Below are 22,563 nucleotides of genomic sequence, written 5' to 3'. Positions count from 1 at the left end.
ATTTCTAGTTACTCCTTTGGCCTCCTTTAATATTAACGGTACTTGTAATAAATGTAGCCTGTTTGTAGCTTTGGAAGCCAGGCTCAGTGAATTGGAGACCTGGCTTTGCACCCTGGAAAATCCTGGAGCTATCCAGGGCCCTGTAGTAAGGTAGCTTAGCCACCTTTTCCCCACTCGGGGGCTCTCCCACTGGGTTAACATGGGTAATTGGCAACTCAGTGTCAGTATTGACACCCGGATACATCAACTGAGGTCAATAAAATTAATATTGAATCGGTGTGTCATTTTGCCAAATCAATGTCGGACTCTGTAGTTTTCTTTGGGCCCTGTTGGTCCAGGAGTGACATGTTTAGTCACATGTTCTCCTTAAATTGCTTGCTGTCTGGGTGGCGTCCAAAAAATGTGGTCTTTATAGATGATTGGGAAACTTTGTACTTTTAATTACAAAACGTTGACAAACATGCCAGGTTGTTGCTTGGCTTGTTACTCACCTCTATAGATGACCTTCCTACGAACAGTCAGCATAACTTGACCATTACGGGCAGCGTTGGTCATGAGATCCAAAACCTGCTTGTGTGAACGACCTTTGACGATCACACCATCGATGCCAATAAGCTCGTCTCCTGCTCTGAGACGCCCGTCCTTCTCTGCAGCTCCATTAGGCACAATGGCACCAATGTACACCTGGGGAAATACATTCTGACATGGTGTTAATAACAGGCTTAGTCACTGAAGAAATAGAAATAATAAGCATTATTATGAACACAAAGTCTATTTCAGTGGTCGCATCACTAGTTCTATGACTGCATACTCTTTTCAGCACAATTTTTTCATAATAAAAGTATTATGGGTGCACAAACTTGTGTAATTTTTAACTGGAATAAAAAATATAGTTTATATACACTTACTGGCTGTTGTGGCCCTTCTCCTCCCAGAACACGGAAGCCAAAGCCTGTTTCAATATCCCGCTTCAGAAAAACATCTATATCTTTGGTGTGAGGCTCTGTGGGCATAATTTTCCTAGTGTTAAAGCTTACTGTGAGGACAAAAGGTTAAAAATTTATGTGAACAAGTGATGCAGGTCTGCACTTACGTCTGCTCTCCAAAAGGGCTTTGGACTTCAAGTACATCTCTGTAACATCTCTTTTGGGAGAGTCGGCAGAGCGCAGGGTGCTTGTGTTGGAGTGGTAAGGCAACGCCTGTGGCGCTGAGTCTGCGACAGTGTCCAGAGTTTCTGTACTGGCCGTCATTTCCTGTCTCTGACAGACACATGCTGCTTAATGTTTTGTTGTTTTAAAAATTGAAACTATTTATGTAGAATTAATTAAAAAATTTTTTCATTAGCTCAAATATGCTTTGTTATTCACCAATGAAGAACATCACTCATTTACTAATAGTCACCAAGGCTCATTATCAAAAACTAGTGGATGAACATCTAATGTTGATACATTACAAAAGCAATAAAGGTCACTTTTTACAAAAAACATCAAGTACTTTCACTTTACTTTCTTCTTATTGTTTTAAATTCTAAGCAAAGGGATTTGGATATAATACATAATCCATGTTTTAAAAGTAAAGATTTCCCCAAAGGCTGTGACAGGCCTCTTAAGGCAGAAAGGGCAACTTCCTTATCTAAAACTGCTGTATTAATAATACCACCATATCTACAGAGGCTCATCCATGCTTCATTACCATTGCAGTCCCCTGACAATAGCCCTAAGAATACGAATACTGAAAGGAAGTAATTAAGATCGTTTTTCAGAGCAAACAAAAGAAGGCGCCCAGAAACATAATCAATATTCAAATTTATTGCTATCATTTAATTCAATGCAACAGAGGCCGGTTAGGCTGAAGGACAAAACGCTTTGAAATCAAATTGGGGGATATATCCCCTCGAGGAAACAATAATGAAGAAATGGGCAAATATAAAATTTTACTCACAGGCTTCAGACTCTTCACGGGGGAGGTTTGACCTATGGAGAGACGCAGACACACAACCAGAACATATTAAGCAGTGAAAACATGGTTTGAAACAACAACAGTCACTGAATCGCTGTCCACCAGATGGCAGTGACACTCTGAGAGAGAAGTGAGCATAAAAATAAACCAGTGCTCACTAAGGAACGATCCATTAGGGAATATACATCCATGTGCGTTTAAAGATAAATAAGGAATATCAAGGTAGTACACGTGCTGAAGAGGTGACTACAAAGTGCAAACCAACTATAAGAGAGTGGGCGAGGGCATTAGAGATTCATGCATATAATTCAATGACTGATGATTCTCTTCCCGCTCTCTGTTCACTGTACAGCACACCCACATGTTCCATCACAGAAACCCCCCCACCCCAACGCCCTGCTTTAAGTGAATTAACAAACACTGCTCTGGAGCCTGGAGTCCTGTGGAGCTGGACTAACACGGCTGATGAGGGCTTAATGGAGCCTGATGTAAAAGGGGAGACACAGCGGTGTTTTTCCGCTTCATTGCGAAATTCCCAATCCAACATCAGAGTCATCAAAGGCACGAAATAAGACAAGTGTACTAAACATACACATGACACACACCTTCCCACACAACTCCTCGCCTTCTATCCTTTCTCTAAGCGCTGATGCCCGCCAATCACACACACATGAACACAGGGATCCTCTTCCAAACCACAGGCAATTGTCTAATGAGGGTTAAAACTGGCATTAGCTCTTTAGTTGGACAGGCTGGGTGAAGCTGAGCCCAGCTCGGCTTTAACTATGGGGTCATGCAGTGCATCAGTGGAGCAGGATGTGGTGATGGCAGCACAACAGCGAGCATAAGGAGTGTGGGTGTTTTGGGAGATGAGGCAGAGGGCTGAGGTGTGGCTATGGGGAGGAGGCCCCTGGGGATGTTCCCTCTATAGCCATTTAGCCATGGATCTCTAAGAGGCATGCAGAGATCTCCTTCGCTCTGCTGATGATCAAAGCCAATCCGGGGTTCATCGACTAGCACAGTGAATCCCTGGGGCGGCAGGAGATAGATATAGGAGACATTTGTAGGGTGCCTAGTCTCCTCATGCTGCTCCTTGGAATGAAGCACATCCCTACACTTATGTAATTCCCATTCACTGACTTGTAACACAAAGCATTACACCTCAGTGGCAGTTGTCGTAAAATGAGGTGGGTTAAATGGAAGCAAAGAGAAGGCATGCTCAAGAGATGCTCAACATGTACAGTCTATATATGTCAGGAAATATGGCTCTGATGGATTGATTCTGATCATCATTTGCAATAGTTACAGTACAGTGGCGTGGTTAGATCTATTCAGCTAAAAAGGCAGCAGTCTCTACTGTGGTGACCTTACACCAATCACAGTCATAGTGGCATCACCCAGACTTCTACAGAACAACAGTGTGCAGTCAGTCAGTGCCCCCAACCAGCCACAACACCACCTCACCTCCTGTCAGTATCAACACGCTGACCTCACCTCCCATGGGCACTGTTGGAGTTGCATTGACAGTAATAGCATATTATGTCACACACACAAGGGCATAAAAACTAAGGATAATGGAGGAATGCACTGAAGAGGGAAAAAAGATGGCTGGCTGAGAGAAAACAGACAATATGGATTTATTGCTCGCCAGCCACATAAATATATAGATACACAGTCAAATAGTTAGGCAGGCAGATAGAAAGACAGCAGTGAGTGAGTCAGACAGACCAGTACAGAGATGTGTTGTTGTGTTGTTATTTCAGTCTCTCACCTCCTCGCAACACCAGCACATTGACCTCGCTGCCCACTGGCAAGTCTTTAAGGATGTCCACCACTTGTGCATGGCTAAGCGTCTGCACATTTTGCCTGTTGATCTCCTTAATCACATCTCCTTTCTGCAGGCCACGGCACCACTGGGCATCCAAGATCATCTTCACCTTCTGCCCCAGAGGGCAGTCAGCAATGGCAAACCCAAATCCACCAGGTCCCTTGACCAGGGGGACGCTCACCAGCTCTGGTTGGAGCATCGTTGTGGCCCCTTCTCCACCCTGCCTCCCGTTTGGTAAAGCAGCCACAACAGGACGGCCACTGGCATCAGTGGTAACATAGTGAAGCTCCTGTGAGGAGCCGTGGAGGACGTCACCTTTCACGAGCAGCGGCTGTCCATTGATAAGGGGCACAGCTGTCACCACCTCTCCACCATGTAGAGCCTGCTGGGACTGGGCGGCCGGTGGCGGAGGAGGAGGGGGAAGAGGATCATCGCTGTCTAGATCAACGTCAGGAGGAAGCGGGTATCCGCGGCAAAGAACCATGTTCACATACTGGTTAATGGGAATGGACTGGAACATTTGCACTACCTCCGGATGGGTCTTCCCCAGGACACATATCCCATTAATCTCAACAATTACATCACCTAAGACAAGCAGAAAGGAAAGAAGGTAACAAGAAGGAATTTATCCTGTGGTATTTAATCTAGACATCACCTTTCTACATTTCTTGGAGGAGTGCTTTCTCCTTTTGTCAGACAGAGCTTTTCTCTGAAATGTCCCTTTCCCCTTCACTGCTCTCTCATATTTTCATTTTGGCAGCTCCTGGTACCGTTTCAGTTTCCTTTTATCTCATTCATTCCTGCTTCATTCTCATCCTCTCTTTACTCACTACATTGTTGAACAGACCTGAACAGCATTCTCCGCCACAACTACAGGAGCTGAGACAGCTGTAGAGTTCTGTCATATCATACCACCGCAATCATCACACACACACTCATTCGCGGCTGTTGGTTTATGTAGACAGCCTAAAGACAAAGGCAAGATCAGAAACAATAACAATAAAGCTTTTAGATGGCTTCACACCCACCATAATCAGCCCGCTATAAAACAATGCCCTTGACAATGCTGAAGTTGTTGTTATTGCTCTATTTACTGTAACTCACGGGGCAGTGTTAGGTTAAGTGAACAGCACAGATGTAAAATTGATACCTCCAGGTGCATCATGGTAACACAATTGGTACAAGTTAGCTGTAAAAGAATTTTCTGCAATTTTACAGAAATAAGCAGTTATGAACACATGGATCATCCTGCCAGCTAAATGGGATTTTAATGTTTATTGGGATAAGTGTATTAGCTCTTACTGGTCTTTTTCTGTGGTAAGTTGCGAGTACATTTGCAAAGGTTTTGCTCACCAGATGCCATCTTCTTGTCTTGGGCAGCAGGGCCATCGCTGAGCACATTTTTCACCTGCAGAAACTCATCTGTGCGGTCGCCTCCTATGATGGTAAATCCAAAACCTTGGGAGCTCTTTTTCAGCACAGTCTGGTAAATCTCCCCTTTCAGCTGGCTGCGGTCTGCTGTGAAGCCAGATGCACCTCCCTTACCTGTGCAGAAAGTGCACATGTAAGCACATGTAAGTATGCACATTTAAAAAAACAAAAACAAAACAGAGTGCACAGCAAGCTTTATCAAACACAAGTGAAATATCCAAATAGTGTACTACATTAACCACAGCAACACTGATGATTAATAAATGTATATTCTTCTTGAAAGACAGCAAAATCCATCCATGTCCACACTGAACCCCAATTATAAGCATTATGTGCTGAGGATCAACGTACTAATTAGTCATTTCTAATTAACAGGTATAATCTATAAGCCTTAACTAGGTAAACCTTTCACAGAAACCTTTTTGTACCTCCCTGCCTACCTGCACAAACAGACAGATAAAATTACAGCTATAGAAACTAATTTACTCATTTACCTTCATTTGAAAACTATAGAGCAGAACACTGACATAGTACCTCTGACAGTATCCAATTTACCACAGTGTCCTCTGTTATCCTTTCTTTACTGCAATCAGTGACTCAGAAAAAAAAAAAAGGTTTATCACTGTAGACTTTTTATAACTGGAAAAAGGAACAACTTAAGGTCAGTGGCAACATCAATATGGACCAGCAGCTTGGCTGTGGCATACGCAATACAATAGATAACCAACTGTCAGGGTCACATTGCATTTAACTGTGCAGCCTCCCCTATCTGGCATTACTGTGGTATCAGCACTTTAGATCATGGACACACCATTTTTCGCTTGCTGCCTGATGGTTTCTGGCCTGGACTACATTATAGCTTTGACTTTAAAAAAAAAAAAAAGAATGTAAAGTGAAGTGAAGCCAGCTGGTGACAATGGGGCACATTTCAGCAATTCTGCTATAAACTGGGAGAGCGTGATGGTGCTGTCATTATCTGGGATCTTTATATTTGAAGATAAATAAACTGCAGCAAACTAACCATACCCAAAAGACATACGTATATGTAGTAAGCTAAAAGGAAATTATGACTTTTGTACGTATGAGACTAAAACTCTCAAGATAACTAGCTTATTATGATAACTTCTACCTAAACGACAACAATAACAGGAAGATATGAAGTTGGTCAGCAGTGCGTGGTGGTTCTTCCAGCTGCAGTCCACTCTTTGTGAATCTCCTCCACATTTTTGAATGGGTTTTGTTCCACAATCCTCTCCAGAGTGCGGTTATCTCTGTTGCTTGTACACTTTTTTCTACCACATCTTTTCCTTCCCTTCGCCTCTCTATTAATGTGCTTGGACACAGAGCTCTGTGAACAGCCAGCCTCTTTAGCAGTGACCTTTTGTGTCTTGCCCTCCTTGTGCAAGGGTCAATGGTCGTCTTTTGGACAACTGTCAAGTCAGCAGTCTTCCCCATGATTGTGTAGCCTACAGAACTAGACTGAGAGACCATTTAAAGGCCTTTGCAGTGTTTTGAGTTAATTAGCTGATTAGAGTGTGGCACCAGGTGTCTTCAATATGAACCTTTTCACAATATTCTAATTTTCTGAGATACTGATTTTGGGGTTTTCATTAGTTTGTCAGTTATAATCATCAAAATTAAAAGAAATAAACATTTGAAATATATCAGTCCTGTGTGTAAAGAATGAATATAATATACAAGTTTCACTTTTTGAATGGAATTACTGAAATAAATCAACTTTTTTCACGATATTCTAATTTTATGACCAGCACCTGTAGCCATACTAGCTGAGGATGCAAACTTCTTTAACTGTTTAAGATTATGTAGTTTCATTTAAGCTGCCAGTTTTTGACACATTAGAAAATACATTAAAGTTGTCAACCATTACCTCAGGGCCTTTTACTTTACTATATTTTTTGAACCATTTACAAATTGTTTTCTGGAGTGTTACAAAGCTTAATAAGCATGTCTTAAAATAAAGTGCTACAATTAGGAAAAACTGGTTTTGACTCAAAGATTATGAATTAAACTCAAAAAGGTACAAAATTTAAACTTGCCTACTTGATACATCTTTTGAGATATTAACTGAATTTTAGAAAACCACATGTGCGCATTCAATTCAATTAATTTTATTTATATAGCGCCAAATCACAACCACAGTTGCCCCAAGGTGCTTTATATTTTAAAATACAATAATACAGAGAAATTCCCCCCAAACAATTAGACAACCCCTGTGATCAAGCACTGGGCAGCAGTGGAAGGAAAAACTCCCTTTTAACAGGAAGAAACCTCCAGCAGAACCAGGCTCAGGGAGGGGGCAGATATCTGCCGCAACCAGTTAGGAGTGAGGGGGAGCGAGACAGGACGTATGTGACTACCTGAAATTAACTGATGTGCATATGTGCAAGTCTAAGTCTTCAGTTGCTTCTAGATATCTTTATGTAGCTTCTACACAAATGACTGAGCAGTCACATCTGAGAGCTACCATTCCTATATCCAGTTTCAAAATCGCAAGAACTTTGCAAATTGACTGGAAAGTAGCAGATGCACTTTTCCCCACTCATTTCCTTCAGTTTTATAAAGGCTAACTTTCAGGGGTGTGTGCGAGGAATATAAATGAAGCGCTTTCATACTTTGAAACAGTCAATCAGCTGTAAACATTCACTGCAGACATGACCGGCTGTGAGTGAGTGTAACTTATCACAGTCAGTGCGGACCCCAGATGTCCCTACTGTTGCATGGATCAAGCAAAGCCTATTTGCATAATCACATTCAAATTGCTTGATAAACTCAACATGGATGCCCCCCCTCCCCCCGTGAGTGCTGATATACCCATTTGCCTGCACATTTGTGAGTGAAGAATCAGACAGAGGTAAGGAGGGTGAAAGAGAGATGTAACCAAAAGAGAAGCGAGTGTGGCATGTGCAAGCCTGTACTTGTGTGGGAGAGTCCAAGGAAGGTCTCTGTGCCAATGTCTGTGGGCAGACTTTAAACACCAGAGGCAGACAAAACCATCATATCCACCGCATCAACAGCCATGGTTTTGAGTTCTTATGTGTGACTCAGTCTCATTGTAAATCTCCAGTGACATTATTCAGCATAGTTGAGAAAACATCTTCCTTACTACTATATCAGCAGAGCAGCACCGGAGGAACAGCAATGGCTGTTTGTAAGAGTGCACTGCGAATGGCCTGCATTACAGGGCATAAGCACCCTTTATAAAAGAGTGAAGCTGTAAGTTAGTGGTTAACTATCAGGGAAATGACCATGTTTAAAAAAAGAATACAGATAATCGATTGGAGCAAAGCAGACACAAACACTTATAGGCACAGAGCTTTGGTGGTTAGCTGCAGTAACACAGGATGTAAGATGGAAACCAACATTGCCTCTCAACAGATCAATACATAAATAAACTAAGGAATTCCTAAAGAACAGGAAACTAAGGAACTAGGAATCCAACTATGAAAAAAAATGACCTTCTGTGGAAAAAGGACTCCTGAGAATTTCCTGTCATTACCTAAATTAATAATAATATAATAATATTCTGTATTAGAGGTTTTCTGAAATTTACATTACCAAAAAAGGTTCATATCGCAATAAATGTGTATTTTGAAAGAAGGCATACTTGGAAGTAAAAAATGCATTTCAAACTGACCGTGTATAAAAAAAAACATATTTTTACCTGTCGTGTTATTTGTATTTACTGTATTTATTCCTCTATTCATAACATTATTTCCATCACATAAAACTTCCTGGGAATATAACTTCTTGGAAAACAGAGTGTCTGAACTGCAGCCTGAGGTGTAACTGCCAAATGATGATGCCTTAAGTTTCATCATAGCAACTGTCTGACAGCTCACTAAGTTGTGTAATCAGTAATCAGGAGCTAGATGGCGGTTTCCTGGGTCCCTACACACCTGAGCAGAGAAATGTCTGATTATACTTGGCTTCTCTGACGTGCTGTTACACCAGCTGTTGCCACATGCACGTTAAACGCCAGCCTCCTCCCCTCCACTCCCTCTGTCACTCCCCGAATCTCTCTCTCTCTTTTTTTAAATCTCTGAATCTCTGCCAAGCATATGAGCTCATCTATCTCCACTACTGCAGTGCTTGTAATCTATTATACATACACTGTAATGAAAACATACTTAATTCATGATGTTTATTGCACTAGAAAAATGGCTTGTCAACTTAAAGAACGGGACTATAACTGGAGAGTTGACAAAAAAGTCTGTTACATGAGCAAACTGTGAAAGAAGGACTCATTCTGACTATATTTTGAGCCTACTTGAAGGTTGACAAAGCTGACCTTGCACAAAATGACGACATTCAACCGCTTTCTATTCCCACAAGGCGGGTTTATCAAAGCACACTGACAGAGGTAAAAAGGTCAGGCTGCTGCACAGAGGATAAGCCAAAGTAATTAAATTACAATTATATTTTAGATAATTAGCTGATGCTCATATTCAAAATGATTTACAGTGGGTGCAGAAATAGAAAAAGCTAAAATAAAGACAAAATTACTTCTGGTACTCTTGAATAGTCTTGCAACGTCGTGAAATAATAGTCGTACGAGGTTAAATAACCAGGGGAAAATATGTGATACAGCAGCAACAAAGAGTCCATCATTTTAGATGATTTCAGTCTAACTGGAATTTCTTGATTTTAACCAGGTGCAATGAAAGAAAAGGTTCCTGACATAATTATAGTTATACATGTAACTGCATGTATCATAACTCAAGGGTGTTGTCAGAACCCACGAGACGGGTTGAAACATCTCACGATGTTAATAAAGGTCTCAGTCCCGTGTGTTACTGTAGCAATTCAACATTTGCATGTTCTCAAGTGTGCAAACTTTGATTCTTTGAGTTCTTTATCACAGTCATGAAACTGTTAAAATCTCTACACTAAATCAAAGCAAGTGGAAGTGAAAGGGGGTGCAGTGAAAAAAAGGAACTGGCATCTGTCGGATCTATCTAACCATCTTTAGTTTACTTTTAACAGTATTGTTTCATGTTCTGAAAGAAAATGTAATATTATGTATGCCACATTATATGAAGAGTTTGTGTATGAACATGTTCAATTCAGTTTGGAACAAAATGAATCAATCATTACACTAAGTTTTCTCGAGATTAAAAAAAAAACTTTCTTGACGGTATTTTTTCCTTGCACTGTTTTAATCGACATATCCAGAGGTCTCCTTTGAGTGCCTTGCAGTGTTTAGTCTTATATTTAGTGTTGGTTGCAGTCAAGTGGTGGGGAAAAAAAAAAAAAAAAGACTCTTCATGCCGCATATACCGCTACCAAAGGCTGTGCCTTTTAGACAGTCATTTATTTTCAGAGACGCAAGCAGCGCAGCTCTACAGAGATGCACCTCCTTACTGATGAATTTTATTAGGCTTGATATTGTTTATGTGGGTGTTGGCCTGACACTTGAAACATTACAGAACAGTTTTGTGGGACTTTTTGCAATGTTTTGTCCTTGCTATCGACAGTGTTGAACTGTTATGTTCTTTTTTTTTTGTCATAACCTTTCAGGATGACATCAGTACTGGCTGAGAGGGTATGAGGACTCTGCATTTCCCTGAACGAGGATCCTAATGACCTTGTGCAGGAGGAGTACATGGTAAGTGTGTGTGTAAACATGGGTGATATCCTAAGTCAAGAGCGTAATATTGAATGGTACTACTTGGACTCAAGGATAACCTAATTACATTTAAAGATTCAAGGACAAGATCACTGTGATATAAAGTGGTATTTCACAGTTAAGTGGAAGCTTTTTAGATTTGGCAGAAACCAGTTGGACTTATGGATAAACTGAATATGTTTTGAGGTCAAAGATCACTGATCTTGCTTTTCAAGAATTACAACTGTGTAAAATAAATATGGATGCTTTCATGTTGTCACTACATAAATGAATCCAACACTGATTTTCATTTGTATCTGACTGGTTTACTAAGGCGAACAACTGCATGGTGTTGATCCGAGTTTTTATTTCTTAGTCTGTGAGGTAATAGTTGAAATAATAAAGTATAAAATGCAACCTAGATGTGTTTTAAAAAATACAGAAATACATTTTCAATCACCAGGACATGACTGAGGCTGCTATGCAAAGTGCCATAGAAGAAACGACTGTTGGAATCTACATCTCGAGTGGAACTCCCAACAGTGACTATAACGATGTGGGTCATCGAAGGCGTGGTGGCGCTTCGTGAGCTCGACAATGTGGCTCTTGCCTCTGCCATGTTGTGTGGACGTTGTTACACCTTGGATCTGAGTTATCCACCAAAACTCTGCAACACCTTTGGAGTTTTTCAAATGTAATAATGGAGTTAGATGCAGCTATCTTTCAAGAAAAGCCCAAAGCTTGAAAAGTAAAATGCACCAGTGACTAGCAGTTAGAGTTTCTATAGGACTTTAACAAAGTTAAGCGTTGTGGTGCTGTCCTCTCACCACAATGTGTCATGATCCTGGGCCGTTTGCCCAGTGCGTCTTATGTTCTTTGAGTTGTGTTGTTTAGTTATGAATTAGGATCTAAGTTTATCATTGTTTCCTGTTTAGTTATCTGTGTTGGTTCCTGTTTCCCTCATGTGTCTTTCCCGTGGTCTGTGTTCAGGTGTTTTCCCTCGGGTGTCAATCTGTGTTATGTTTTGATTACCACGTCCTCCCGTCTGGTCAGTGTTCATGTGTCTTGTATTTCATGCCTGGGTCCCTTGTCTCATGTTATGTTTCTCTTCCTAGTGTTTCTCTGAGTGTTGTATTTAGGTTTCTGTTTTGGTCATGTTTAGATTCCCTCTGTGTCTGGTGTTAAGGCTGCGTGGGTGTTATGGTTGGTCTTTTCCTGTTTTATTTTGACAGTCTTGTGTTCCTTGTGCTTTGTGTGTAGTTGCTTCCCCTGTGTAATTACGTTCAGCTGTGCCCCTCACCTGTTGTCACTCTCCTCATTAGCCCTGGTGCATTCGAGGTTTTTAAGTTATTTTCAAGTTTTTATGTAGCTGGCACCTGACCAGCCTTGATATCCCGAGTTTTGAATAATAAAATGAAGTACAAGTCTATCTCTTGCCTTTGAGTCTGCATTGGGGTCCTCCCTGCCTTGCTTTGTGACACTATGTTAACTAACGTGACAGCAACAATAGTCATTACAGTTAGTGTTAAGTGTTGACGCGCAAAAAATACACTGATGTTTTATGACATTTTTTTTTTTTATCAGTGGGAAACTTTATACCAGTTTTATTGTACATTTTGGTGCAATGTAGGCATCAACACACTGTCATAAGGTAAATGATAGGATGGTTTTCTGAGTCTAAATGTGCCATTTTGATTTCTTCAAGGTATGGAATAAAGGCTTGTTAATAATGTTTGTAATGTCATCATTTTAGATTGGGAGAAAATGTGTAATATAGATAATGATGCTGAAAAGATGATTTACTGGATTCAAATTTAGAATCTGTTTACATTAATGTACATTTGGGAACAACATTATTTATGTATATTTATCAAAATAGTAACATAAATATGAAAAATACAGTTTGAATGTTAAATTTGCTTAATTTGCTTTATTCAAACACATTACAATCATTTTGTGGCAACACAAAATACTTTGTTCAGTTAACATACCTGATTTTGTTACATTAACATAACACGGGAGTGCTGCCAACACAAAAACATTGTGTGCAACCAATGTCCACTATTTTTTTTCAGTGATGGGGTGGGGGGGCACATTCTGCATTGTTACCTTGAGAAGGTGCTGCTGCAGCTTGTTGAATCGCTGCAGTCTCCTGGCTCAGCTTCTTCTTTGCCTCCAGGACCGGGTTCTCAAACTGGGTTTTCTGATTGATGTGGCTGTGACATAAAGAGGTTCAGATTGTGAGAAGAGACCTGGAATCCAAACACGCACACCCATACACATGCTAATCTCTCACTTATTGAGCTTACTGCATCATTTTTCTGCAGTTAATTATGTATACGCAATCCTTTTAGAGGAAGTATAATTTTTTTTGAGAGAGGGATGCTATAGTGGTGCCAGTAAACACATTCATAAGCACAGCACATATACAGTAAAATCTGGCTTGCCGCCTCTTTATGTGGGGAAAGTGCTATGGCTTTTAGCCATTTAATATTATAGGAAATGAACCCCTGACTGCCAGAAACATTCTGTTCGCCTACAACAAGGTAAACAGCCTGTTGTCCCCCTGGCATACAAACAAGAGTCACTGCTTCATAGTGAGCTCATTTCAAGCTAAACACTAGCAGGTAGCAAGCTCCATCTATATGCCGTTGACTTTCCTTGTCCAAACAGTGCAGGTTCTCTCTCTCATGTCACTTCTACCTAGGAGTGCTTATAATACATTCTGAGCAACAAAACAGTGCAAGCGTTCCCATTTTCTTCTCAACACAACAGATTGCTACCTCTTCTTCCAGCCCCCACTCTGCTCCTTCCGTGCCATTCTAGTTCAAAATCTCCCCATTTCTCTCTACTGCTGTTACAATGGCTGTGTTTCACAGATTTCCTGCTGGGGTGTTGATGACAAATACACATTTAGCACACAGACAAATATACAAACAATATGCAATGACAAATACACAGACTCTGTACAAACACACACACACACACACACACACACGTGCGCGCGCGTGCACAAACGCTGATAGAATGCAACGAGAGAAAAATCAGTGTTGTGTTCGCGTACAGGTCACTGCAATGTTAACCATGAAGTTTTCATTTTGCCACCCACTGATAAACAATGGGAAAATCCTGATCAAGTCTTCAAGCGTTCTCCAGGTAAAGGCTTCCTCTCTGCATGTTGTGTATCTCAGAACATTCTCAACCAAGATGTGCTACAACCATTTGTTTATTTTTAGACAATATTACTTTATACCTGCTCAAATACACAAAGTGCAATATGCACTCGTGCAGTGACCCCACTCGTGAAATCTGTTTGCGTGCTGAGAGGAACAACTATGACAAAACAATGATGGCAACTGGAGTGATCTGAATGAGATACATCAATATTACTTACTCAACGTAGTACGTGCCATACTGTGGATCGTCAATTTCCCTCCCAGCCGTAAGGTAACTCTGCAAAAGGAAAAGAGTGCGGCACTGTGCTGTGGAGATGCAACTGAAGGCTCACAAGATAACAGACTGATACAAGGAAGGGGACAAGTATGCACAATATTTTTGCAGATGTCTGGGAATTGTAATGTATCCAACATGATGGAAGAGCAGTAGTTACCAGCGTATTTTCCCCCCTGCCTGGGATATTTAGCATAGGAAAGTATGCATGAAAACAGCCCATAATAATTTAGAAAAACATTTCTGTGGTTTTCAGCAAGCAGGCTGGTTGGAATGACTGATGTATGTTATGTCTTGAACATTATCAAGCATAAGAAAAGAAGAGACAGAGGAGCTCTTAATGCAAGAAAGTGCACTGGAGCTGCTTTTCAGAAGAAACGCACTGACTAGCGTTCCGTTTGCCTGTAAAAATCCATTAAAAACAAGCTGGAAGGGTCCCACTTTTTCAGCCGTGGACACGGTCTCTCTATGCTTGCACTTAAGCCCACATTACATCCCGGGGATAAAAAGGCACGTCTGGAAATCCTCAAAGTAGACACCAGATCTAGATTTTTGAAAAATTAGCCTTTAACACTGCGATGTTTAAGATTACTCTTAGGTGACGTGCCATTTCAAAGAGAAGCCAAACACTCATATTTTATTCTGGTTGGTTGCTCGAGTCATTGTGCAAAAAGGTGAGAAGTGATGGCTTATGTAATGTAGGGCATATACAGTGTAAGTATGCCCTTGTGTAAAAGCATGTGCAGTATTTAATGGAAATGACTGTTCCCTTCAGAAAGCCAGCTGAGCAAAGGAGTCTACATACCGCCATCCTCGCACTTCTCAGGGGGCTTTGCCTTCTTCGCCAAGCGGGGGTCCAACCACGTGGTCGTCTTGGTATTGTGACTGTAGAGTACAAAAAGCAGTCAGGAAATATCAACAGCAAAGACCTCTGAAAACAAGGAAACCGCTCCTGAAGCGCAAGCAGCCAACAAAAAGGATGTATCACAGCAGAAAAACGGCAGCCGTATTCTCCTGCGTAACACGCTCTCATGCACAAGATTACTCAATTTATCAGCAAACATCTGATCCATTGCTTTATATTCAGCTGTCACATTACAGTGTTTATGGTTAGGTAGCCTTTTCAGAGGGGAGAAAAAAAAAACATCTGATGTGAACATGACAAACTCGTTTATCCTCAAATGTGTTAAACAACTGGAGTGTGTAATCAGCAGGAAAATCACAATGGTCTTCTGATATCTTCAGAGACAACTAGCTTAGAGCAAAAATACGAATAAAATGCAAGCTTGTGAACACACACATACACTTGTATTCACTGTATGCACACCCACACACCTAGAGAGGGCTATTTATTGGTTTACTGAAAGAGCCTAAGTTGCCTTTTGAAACACCTGATACAGGCCTAGGAATGCTATTAAACAAAAGACAATTAAATATTGTAGGAAATTTGTTCACTTTTTGCTTCTTATTTGTTTGTGTGCTGCTGTCAAGCTGTTATAATTTAATCTTTCTGTGATGAGAAATGAGATGTAGATGACAAACTCATTATTATACACCAAGGATCAAACCTAACGTTGCTGCTGAAACTGACGGAAATATTTATCCGCGTTTCATTATGCATAAATGAGAAACGAGCAAATACCGAAATGCACGACAACAGACGTACAAGCAACACTTTCATGTTACTATTGCATTTTGCAACATACCTCACTGTAGCTGTAAGACGAGATAATTAACACAAGCAACAACACTCAGGTTGTCAAGTCGCCTTAAATTTCAACACTCATCATCCAGTTTACTGCACTGCACCACCTATCATCAGATTAACCTGCAGCATCTTCTTACTCAACAGCACCTCGCAAGACAAGCTTAAGTAATTTCCTAAAATAACTGATTAGATATTTGCATTCGCTGGGACGACTTTCTTCTGTGGATTAATTACAATACACATTTGTTGTGCTAATGAGTATTGATGACAGCAGGCCAGTGCAAGCGGTCCTGACATATCTGAACTTTTCACCAAGGGCAATGTTTGTGACTTATTGATGTGGTCTTAATAGCTTTTGGCCACAGGCAACACACTGAAATTCTTGTAGCCTGAATCAGTTTCTTGTTATTTTAATGATATTGTTGGCAATAAGTAATAAATAAATACTGTTTGAGAAGAAAGAGAGAAATAACAGCTTTCTTCCAGATTAGTGCAAATTACAAAGTTTTAGCATATACGGCAAATCACGGGTTATTACTTGCAATTAACATTTGAGGATGTACCGCCCGACAGGACTGATAACCTGTGAGAGCTAAATACGATTTGTAAACTCTAACCAAAATGCAACTTGTAATCAGTCCTGTAAGTAATTATGATGATGATTTAGTCTGCTGATAATATATTATTTTAATTGCATAGTAAACAAGATGCAAGAAAAAATGTTCCTTTCAAAATAACTGGGAACAACAGTTAAAACACCCAAACAAATTCAGTTCATATTTGCATAAGATAAAGAAAAGCCTTATTTTGGCATTTATAATTAGGTCATTAATCACATGAAAAGAATGATCTGCTTGCTAGTATAGACCTGCTGGTATTTATGATCGTGGCTCAGCTCATCAGTTAGTTGTGCGAGCATTATCGCCCGATCTCTGGGTCGTCTCTCACTCACTCTATGAAGTAGACCATGCCGGTCTCAGTGTAAGCCATCTCCCAGTTGAAGGGCAGGGGCTCCAAGCTGTCGTCACGGGGAAGAGAGCTCCACGTGCGGAAGTCCATGGTGCTGCTGGACTGAGTGTAGCTGGGCACCGTTTTCCTCCAGTCTGCCCCCTCTTTGTGTTCTAGAGAGTTAGAGGATGGACACATTCACAGGGGAATAACAAGGAGAAAGCAAGACAGTGAGAGTAGAGGTTTTGCCTGCAGGAGCACCTATGTCCTCCTGTGTTCCTGCCTGCTGCAGGGGAATGGAGAGCACATGTCACTCACAGGATTTGCATGTCTTCGCCAAAGGGCTGTTTTAGATTTCCCTGTGCAAACTGTGTTAAAGTGCATGCCTGTGTATGCATGTATTTCCTGCGGGTTGCAATGATAGAGGCAGGGATTCACATTCAAAGGGCCAGTTGAACCCTGAGGCTTTTTCTGTTTGCTAATACTTTATAGGTGCAATTAAATTATACTCTATTGCATTTGTAGACACTCCCCTTTAATGAGAAACTGCTCGCCAATGAATATGAAACATACAACAAAGGCTCTCTGAATTCATTTAGCACGTCATGCCTTTCCTCAGAAGATGATTATAAAGCGATGAAACACAAGTGCTTTTCATCCTTTTCTTTTTATGTGGCGCTAACCCTCCTCACAATAGAGGATAATGCCAAAAGATGTTACGCACATCACAATAAAAGCATTTCTGGGGGATGAATTTCCTAAAGATCATTCCACCTGAATTTTATATTAACTATGAATTGCTTAAAAAAAATAAAAAAAACCACAACCACAGAGCCCCTCAGTAGCATTAGCATTCTGGTTATTTACAGCTTCTAAAACACATTCCTCTTTTGCCTTGCTGATCAAATACACACACTTGAACTTGATTTTAAAGGAACACAAAGTGCGGATGCCTTGTTTGAAGATGCTTTATGTGCTCAAGCTATGTAGACACTTGGAAAACCAGCCTGAGGGCAGAGCCTGAAGGAGCGCTCATCAGTCAGGTTCACGGCAGGGTGAGGGCCCACTCGACGATACGAGTCAGATGGGTTATAGAAGGACTGTGGTTGATAAGGACAGCCTAAGCAAAGATGAGGGAAGCTGCAGCGAAGAGTTCAGAGACTTAGAGCTCACATTTTCCATTAACCTCTTTTTTCATTCGACCATAACTCTCTCCATCTATGGCTGGTCCGAGACGTCTCTGCCACAGCTGTGGGCTGTAGCAGAGCAGTCATTTGTGACTGGTTACTTTCCATAAAAAGATCTCCTGAATGTCTGGGCATCGTTTTGTGTTTGATTTCAATATGACAGAACAGTTGTGTAAACAGACTGGATTTCCGTGAATCCCTTGTACAGCTGAGCAAGCAGTGTTTGAGCCGTGACTGTCAAAACAATGTTTCATTGTGTAAAAAATCTTTTCAGCTTGGACTGGCCTCAATGTTAACCCTAATTCTCTCCTACTAAAAAACTCCACTTATGGTACACAGCATGTAACCTATTTCTCCTACAGGTCTGCTCTCCTTGTAAGCATTGAGGACAGATTCACTCCTGAGAGAGCCCAGGAGTTGCTCTGATTGATCACATGCACAGTATCCTGCACTCTACATCAGAGTCTCTCAAGGTGACCTGGGAGTTTAGTCAATGGTAATGGTGACAGTGTTGTCATATCACATATTAAATGTTTAAAATGGAGTCTAGGATAACAATATTTCTTTTATTTCTAGAAAGCAATATTACTGTGACCTACAGTTCTTCACATGTCTGCTGTGACCAGGATCTACCCACAGGACCCAAGTCAGACAGGTTACTGATTAAATTCAGTATAAGAGTCATTATGTCTAAAAACCTGTGAAAAAAGGAAGTGAAAAAGGGAATTGGAAAAAAAAAAAGTAATACCTGTTGAATGCTCTCTTTTTGGGTCTGACTGTCCTCAGACCCCTTTCTTAATAAGACTAGAAACTAGTTATTGATGGTTTAGGTTTTTGAGGGGTCTGTTTCTGATCAGTAATATTTGACCTTGTGAAAACGAGCATCACTGAACTGAGCTAAACATGGAATTGGATATTAAACTGACTTGCAAAAGAAATTTCTTCCCCTGAGCATCCCATTAACAAAAATAATAAGCAGTACCATTTGATCTAGGTCTATAAAACATTTAAATCTTGACTGAAAAATGAGATCCAAAATGACAAAATGAATCAGAGATTATGAAGATGATCTCTCCGCACAGAGGACTGTTGTGCAACATTGTTTTTATATGCTTCTTTTGAAGCCCAACATTGACTAACCGGGCAATCCATTGACCAGCGGTGGCCGCTCATCATCATCCTCCTCCTCGGGTACAGCGCTGTCCTTCCGGTCCATCTTACTGACTGAGGTTGTACGTTTCCTGGGAACCTCGCCACCAAAGTCTTCATCAAACAGCACCTGATCCACCAGGTCAGGCTGCACCAGGTTGGGCTCTGCCGGAGGCTTTGGCGTACCATAGTAGTTACCTTACAGAGTGAAGGATGGAAGGATTAGACGGGGAAGAGGAAATTTAATAAAGACAGATTTAAAATAATGCAACCACAAACTGGAAAGCTTGAGTTGAGACCAAAAAGAAAGAACACGGTACTGTGGGTGTGCTCGAAGATACAGTCAGACCCTCTGCCGAACCAGTATTACCAAAATTTCTGTGATTTAAATAAAAAATAATTTCTCTAAATGTCACACACCAGCACTCAGGGTCGACCATTTACAAATTTCCTCTGCAAAATTTTTTGATGTCTCTTAACCCCCTGCTTTGTTTCCCCTTGATAACTGTGCCACAGGGCTGTCATCACTCATGTTACATTAAAATCACTTCACTTGGAATTTGCCAGCAACTAATTACACTGATCATTGAATACAGCAATTATCCATCTCTCAGCTTGCTTTTTTTCCCTAATGAAGAAAGACCTTGTGTTACGGATTATAAATATTCAGTGGGATAACAGCGCTCTGTAAAGAGACGCAGGAGAGAGTAAAACTTTGTTAAATTATTTTCTCATTTAGCTCATGGGGTGATCCATCTATATATGGCTAGTGAGCAGTATGTGGAACTCAATTTAGGCACTGAATAAGTAATTATTCAACCTCCATTAGGATTACAAATAATGTGCATACTAATTTAAATCCCTGCCATTTATTATGATTATTTGTTTGTTAAATGCTGCTCTGTCAGATGTGTTCATGGAAAAATTATCAAATTAATTTTTTAGGAATCCATTAGTAAGGGCATATATTTACTTGCTACTTACAATAAGCGATCATCAGATTGAGTCTACTCAGCGAAATCGTCATATATAATTAGATTAAATAAAGAATACAGAGAAATACCGCTGGGAAATGCAGATCTTCGGCAATTTAATTAGCCTTAAACTTGATCTTATTTTCATTTGGAGCCAGTTGCTTATGGGACCATTGTATTATGAACCTTTGATGTACTTAAGCATGAACACGCAGACATCACAAACAGTGTACTGTAAGAGCAGCATTTATCAACTCCAGATCTTTTTATAGCTACGGAGAGGGAGAGCTGACGACAGCCTGCATGCCAGAGAGAACGGAGGGCTGTGAGGAAAATATCACAGCCACTCCAGCAGCTTTACAGAACGATACAGTAACTCCACAACAGCCTTCCTCATAAGCGAGCCCATCTCGAGCCTGGCCCCATCTCCCCGGGCATGCCAGCGACAATACGCGGCAAACTGGGTTAATGCAACTATGGTCATCTTTCTCAAAACAGCAGGAAGGTTGAAGAGGAGACGGAGGCTGGATAAAAGCCCGCCCTTCCCCTCCTCACCTGTAACTTTACTGTTTGCTAACTGACACTCATCCGCATTTGTTAAAGATGGCTTCATTAACAGGGGTGGCACAACGATAGCAGGGAAAGATTGGGTCTGCTGGCTAATCCCCGCCTGTCTCCTGCCACACGCTGACATTTATCAGCCAGACGCTACCTCTGTGATTAATTACTTACAAACATGTCTCTTGGCCCCTGATAAATGTGTGGCGCAGATATGGAGGTGTGTGAAAGCAGTGTATCAGCAGAGATTTGTGGCACCATTTGCCATTATAAATGGAGGGAAGCCTTATAAGCTGATAAAAGGGAAGCTTGCTCAGTGTTACTTGTGATCCTCGTGTCACAAGGTTGATGAGCCAGGGTGAGTGAACCTCTTCCTTCAAAGTGTGTGCAAGCAATTTCATGGTGGTGGAATCAGCTACTGGTAATAAAAAAAAAAAGCTTCCTGTTGTGAAGGGCAATATAAGCTACACAAGGTTATGAGCACTCTTTCATCCTACCGACATCATGGACAGGCACAAACACAGCAACAAATCCATCAGACCTAATGCATGAATTCTGTATTCATACTCAAATCCAATTTACTGTTCAGGTCTGTTTTCCTTTCTTGCAAAAATCGTTCTTATTACCGCAAAAGGAATCTGAAAACAACTGTATTAAAGAAGATGACAAAAGATGAAAGAATTCTGCATTCACTGGTAGCAGATTAAAGTTCATTTGTCAGGAAAAAAAAAAAAGAAGAAGCTTTTCTATGTGCAGATTTTTTTCCCTAGCAGCTATCACTCTAGCCTTGCAAAGAGCTATTTAGTTTTTGACTGGCTGCTCTGTTCAGCTCTGAGAGTGTGACCCAACCTGGACCTCAGAGGCACAGATACTGAGGAGGGACCAAAACCCCAGAAAGGACTCACTGCGAGCGCCTGGCACAGATGGCTTATGTGCCCGCTTGGCAGATTACCTGGAACCTAAACCAACATGGAGTGTCCAGCATGCACCCGACCAATTTTAGAGCAGCCTGGATGCACAGAAACAATCTTATCCTGGAGAGGTATTGCAAATATGTTGTCCTAATTTTTTAATATCTTTCCTGAGTGAAGAGCAATGGTAATAAGGATCACTGACAAATATGTTAAGGGGAGGTTGTTTAAGGTAAGAATACACGTACAGTGCCTTCCATAAGCTATTTGCCTAGTGGAAGATAAATGCTTTTCTGAACCATTAACATAATGACCATTGCATCAGTGAGAAAATTATAATTAACTAAGAATCTCATTGGCTTAGCACCTTGAGCACGGGTCTCTTATTATTAAGGTAGTTCATGAGCTTCTCACAGAAGGATGGAACCCCTGTGACCCACGATAGGACACAGGAACTTATTTTCCTCATTTCAAAGAATAAATAGGCTGGGCTTCAAGCACAACTAAATGCAGCAAATCACATTCTTTGATCCTATTACTTCCACCTTTGAGTAAACTGTGCTGCTTAGAGATCAACACTCCCTGCCACAGTAGCTGTGCATCGCTTGTGCTGACTGGGTTTAAGAGGAAGCAAAGAGGAGGGGGGCATCCACTATCAGAGTGTTCAGAGTATTCCCTCTCAGGGATAGTGTACTGAAACCTTCCAACTTTTGAGAAGCTAATCCTCACATCTGCACACAGCCAAGGCTGTCCTGCTTCCTCGGCAAAGGGGGTTTCCATTGGGAGCCAAGGAGCTCAGTATGCCTGTCAACTATATCTCTTTCTCTATTATAT

The 22,563-nt window shown here is 41.0% G+C and overlaps 1 protein-coding gene across 1 annotated transcript in view; it reads right to left on the bottom strand.

Annotated features, from left to right (window-relative positions):
• magi3b (membrane associated guanylate kinase, WW and PDZ domain containing 3b) overlaps positions 1-22,563 on the bottom strand; it is a 130,002-nt gene that overhangs the window by 5,790 nt on the left and 101,649 nt on the right. Inside the window, 12 exon segments of the mRNA XM_030729017.1 lie at positions 492-699; positions 909-1,003; positions 1,094-1,259; positions 1,942-1,973; positions 3,731-4,372; positions 5,141-5,332; positions 12,954-13,060; positions 14,239-14,276; positions 14,278-14,297; positions 15,100-15,179; positions 16,955-17,123; positions 19,278-19,484. Of these exon segments, the coding sequence (XP_030584877.1) occupies positions 492-699; positions 909-1,003; positions 1,094-1,259; positions 1,942-1,973; positions 3,731-4,372; positions 5,141-5,332; positions 12,954-13,060; positions 14,239-14,276; positions 14,278-14,297; positions 15,100-15,179; positions 16,955-17,123; positions 19,278-19,484 (1,956 nt within the window).

The sequence above is a fragment of the Archocentrus centrarchus genome, chromosome 5 (genome assembly GCF_007364275.1).
Source record: "Archocentrus centrarchus isolate MPI-CPG fArcCen1 chromosome 5, fArcCen1, whole genome shotgun sequence".
NCBI lineage: Eukaryota > Metazoa > Chordata > Actinopteri > Cichliformes > Cichlidae > Archocentrus > Archocentrus centrarchus.
The sequence above is the reverse complement of the archived record's forward strand: the minus strand, read 5'-3'. Positions and strand labels throughout refer to the sequence as shown.